This window comes from Hipposideros armiger, unplaced genomic scaffold (assembly GCF_001890085.2).
Source record: "Hipposideros armiger isolate ML-2016 unplaced genomic scaffold, ASM189008v1 scaffold_87, whole genome shotgun sequence".
Lineage (NCBI taxonomy): Eukaryota > Metazoa > Chordata > Mammalia > Chiroptera > Hipposideridae > Hipposideros > Hipposideros armiger.
Window position 1 is genome coordinate 3,280,438 of NW_017731437.1, and position 2,893 is coordinate 3,283,330.

At 57.5% G+C, this 2,893-nt stretch overlaps 1 protein-coding gene across 1 annotated transcript; it reads right to left on the reverse strand.

Annotated features, from left to right (window-relative positions):
* Window positions 1-220: 220 nt before the first annotated feature.
* On the reverse strand, window positions 221-2,443 carry CEP295NL (CEP295 N-terminal like). The gene has a single exon (XM_019644423.1). The coding sequence runs from the start codon at window positions 2,314-2,316 to the stop codon at window positions 565-567; it is 1,752 nt and encodes a 583-aa protein (XP_019499968.1). The 5' UTR covers window positions 2,317-2,443; the 3' UTR covers window positions 221-564.
* Between the last annotated feature and the right edge of the window lie 450 nt (window positions 2,444-2,893).

The following is a 2,893-nucleotide window of genomic DNA, read 5'->3' on the forward strand; positions in this document are numbered from 1 at the left end:
GAACCATGTTCCTTCTCTCTCCCTCCCTCTCTCCCCTCCTCCTCCTTTCTTCCCCCACTTATTCATATTAAAGTTACAAGAATGTTACTAAGCAATGTCTTATTAAATGATGTTGATTCTGTTGGTTTGAAAGACTAAGAGAGGTTTGTTACGTTAATGCTTCACCCAGCAAGCTAAACAACAGATGATGTATCTTTGGAAACTGTGCCTGTCTGACCTTGAATGCCCCTGAAAGTCCAGTGTTTATTCGCCTAAGACATCTAAAGGGCTGAAATTTACCTGGACTTCCCGTCTGTGCCTGTGGCACATGAAAACAGCCGCAGCTCTGGGACCCGCCTCTGCCGCTGCTCTGGCCAGACCGGTCACCGCACCCACATGGGTTCCTGTTCTGTGCGAAGGAGCCTTCCAGAGCAGGGCTTCGGTTTAAAGGCAAGGTTAGGGAATGAGTAAAGGGGCCTACTGCTTCCTGAGCAGGTGACGCACACAGACCTCACAGACAGGCATCAGTGCTGGGATCATGCCCAGGCATCAGTGATATGTTTATCGTGGGTGGGACTCGCGCTTTTAACATATTTTCTGAAACTCTCTCAAGCGTTTCCTGGCTTCTTCAAGAAACTGCTTGTGCAACTTGTTTTGCTCTAAAATTTGCTCTTGAAGGTCACTGATCATGTGACTGTGCCCGTCGTCGTCGAAGTCGTAGTTCTCATCGTCATCGAGGATGCTGGCGGCCCGGTGGAGAGTGGGACTGAGCTCACATCCCACTTCCTTCTCCTGGTCTCGAGAGGAGGAGGCCGTGAGATGGGCCAGGCGAGCTCTTGTCTGTCCCCAAGCCCCTGTCTGTCCCTGCCTCTCCTCTCCTAGCTCAGTCTGGCAGCGGGCCTCCAAGTTCAAGCTCGTCACTGGGTGTTCGGTTTGTTCAGGCAACTCCAGCTGCGTTAGTCTTCTCTGCTCCATCTCCATTTGCTGCTTTTGCCTTGACGCCCTCGAGCCAGCTCCGTCTGCTTGTTCTTGTGGGTGACGTGGGCGGGAGAGCGTGTCCAGCCGGGGCGCTTCGTGTCTGGACTCTGGGCTGCTCGAGACGAGATGCTCCTCGCTGATAAACGCTCCTGCCTCCGAAGGCGACAGCTGACCCTCGTTCTTGGACCTGGCCTTGACCATCCCCTGATGTTTCTGGTTCTTGGGCTTGCTCAGTAGCGTTTGCAGGTCAGTTGTGGGCGATGTCTGGTGGGCGCCCCCCTCCGCTGAACTCATGGCCTCCCCTGCAGGCACCACTTCCGCATCGGCTGCCGTCGTCTCTCTCCAGGGCTCGGCTCTCTGTCCCTGCATCTCTGAGAAGTCCCGTTCTCCGGGGTTCTGGTACATCCCCGGCCTGGGCTCCAGGTACAAGCTCAGGTGTCTCTTCAGCTTTCTGTTTGTGTTAAACAACAACTCGAAGGCAAGATCCAGCTCTCGCTGCCACCTGCTCTTGTCACCGCACTGGCGCGGGGACAACTGGGGCACGGTTCCCCTTCCTCGGGTGGAGCCGACTGGCCACCGCTGTTCCCGGTCATCCTCTTGGCCCTTGGGACTCTGATCCAGAAAGTTGTCTGTCGGGCTTTGAACGAGATGAGCACTGCTCCTCCCCAGCTGCCCCCTCCCGTCCCGGGTGAGGTCGTCCTCCCTTTCCTCCAGGAGCCTGATCGCCCCTGCAGCAGTCCAGAGCGTCCCCATGTCCGGGCCTCCTCTCACCCGAGGGTCAGCGGGACGGCGGCCACTGCTGGTCTTCCTTGAAGGCCCTTGTTTCCTTGTATTCTTCTCAGGGAGGCCCAGGGGGAGATACGGCAGGCCGGCCGCTCTGCTAGCCCCCTTCTTCTCGGCGCCCACTGCTCTCCTTGGGGACTTGGTGTCCCACAGCTGCAGTCTGACCAGGCCTCCTTTGCAACTCTTCTCTTCCCTGCAGGCTGCTCTCTGCTTCCTGCAGGCCCTTGGCGGCCAGGCTGCTCCTGGCCAAGCCAGCCCCTGTGAGTCAGGTTCCTGTTCTGTGGCCCGTCCTCCCCCCATACTTAACAGATGTGCACAACGCAGCCTCCCCAGGCCTGGGACTTGCCGGTTGGGGGCTTCCTGCCACTCCGCCCTCGACTTCTCAGCCACACGCCGGAGCCGGCGGCCTTCCCATGGCTTGAGGTCTCGTGTTCCCCGCACAGGAGGGTCTCCTTTCTCTCTGACTTGTAGCAATTTGTGTTTCTGCCTCAAAAGCAAAGCTTCGTCGTTGGGACTGGGAATCCAGCGAGCGTCTCTCCCTGCGTTTCTTTTCATGTTGGAGACCTTGGCAGACATGGCTTCAGAAGGAAGCTGGTGGGAGCCAAGGGCAGAAGACGAAGGGTGCTGGAGGCCAAGGAGCCACAGATGCCACGGCGACCCACGTCAAGCCCACAAGGGCAGGAGCAGCCACGCCGCGGCCTGGAGAGTTAGCAAGGCCCTGGAGACAAGGCACACGGGTTGGGCATGGGGAGACAAGTTCAGATGTGTCCCTCCAGCCCCCCCTCCACGCCCACCCGCCAGGGCCCATCTGTCTCCCGACTTCTATCTTGCACAGAAACCTCAGAGGGCAGCTGTTTTCAAAGCGGTGTGCTTTTGCTTCCCAGGGACTATGTGGCAATGTCTGGAGACATTTTTTATTGTTACAACTAGAGGGAGGCGCTATCAGCCTCTAGTGGGTGGAGGCCAGGGGCGCCGTTCAACATCCCACAACGGCCCTACAGCCTGTGATCACAAGAGTGATCCAGCTAAAATGTCAACAGGGCCAGGGTTGAGACGAATAGGATGGAAGTGGCGGTGGAAGGATGCAAATGACTGGCCCTCACAGGAGACCTACTTATAAATGAAAGGAGGAAGCGGTGGAGAAAGAGGAGAC

Excerpts from the sequence above, each read along its gene's own strand:
- CEP295NL (XM_019644423.1), bottom strand. The coding sequence starts at position 2,316 with ATGTCTGCCAAGGTCTCCAACATGAAAAGAAACGCAGGGAGAGACGCT.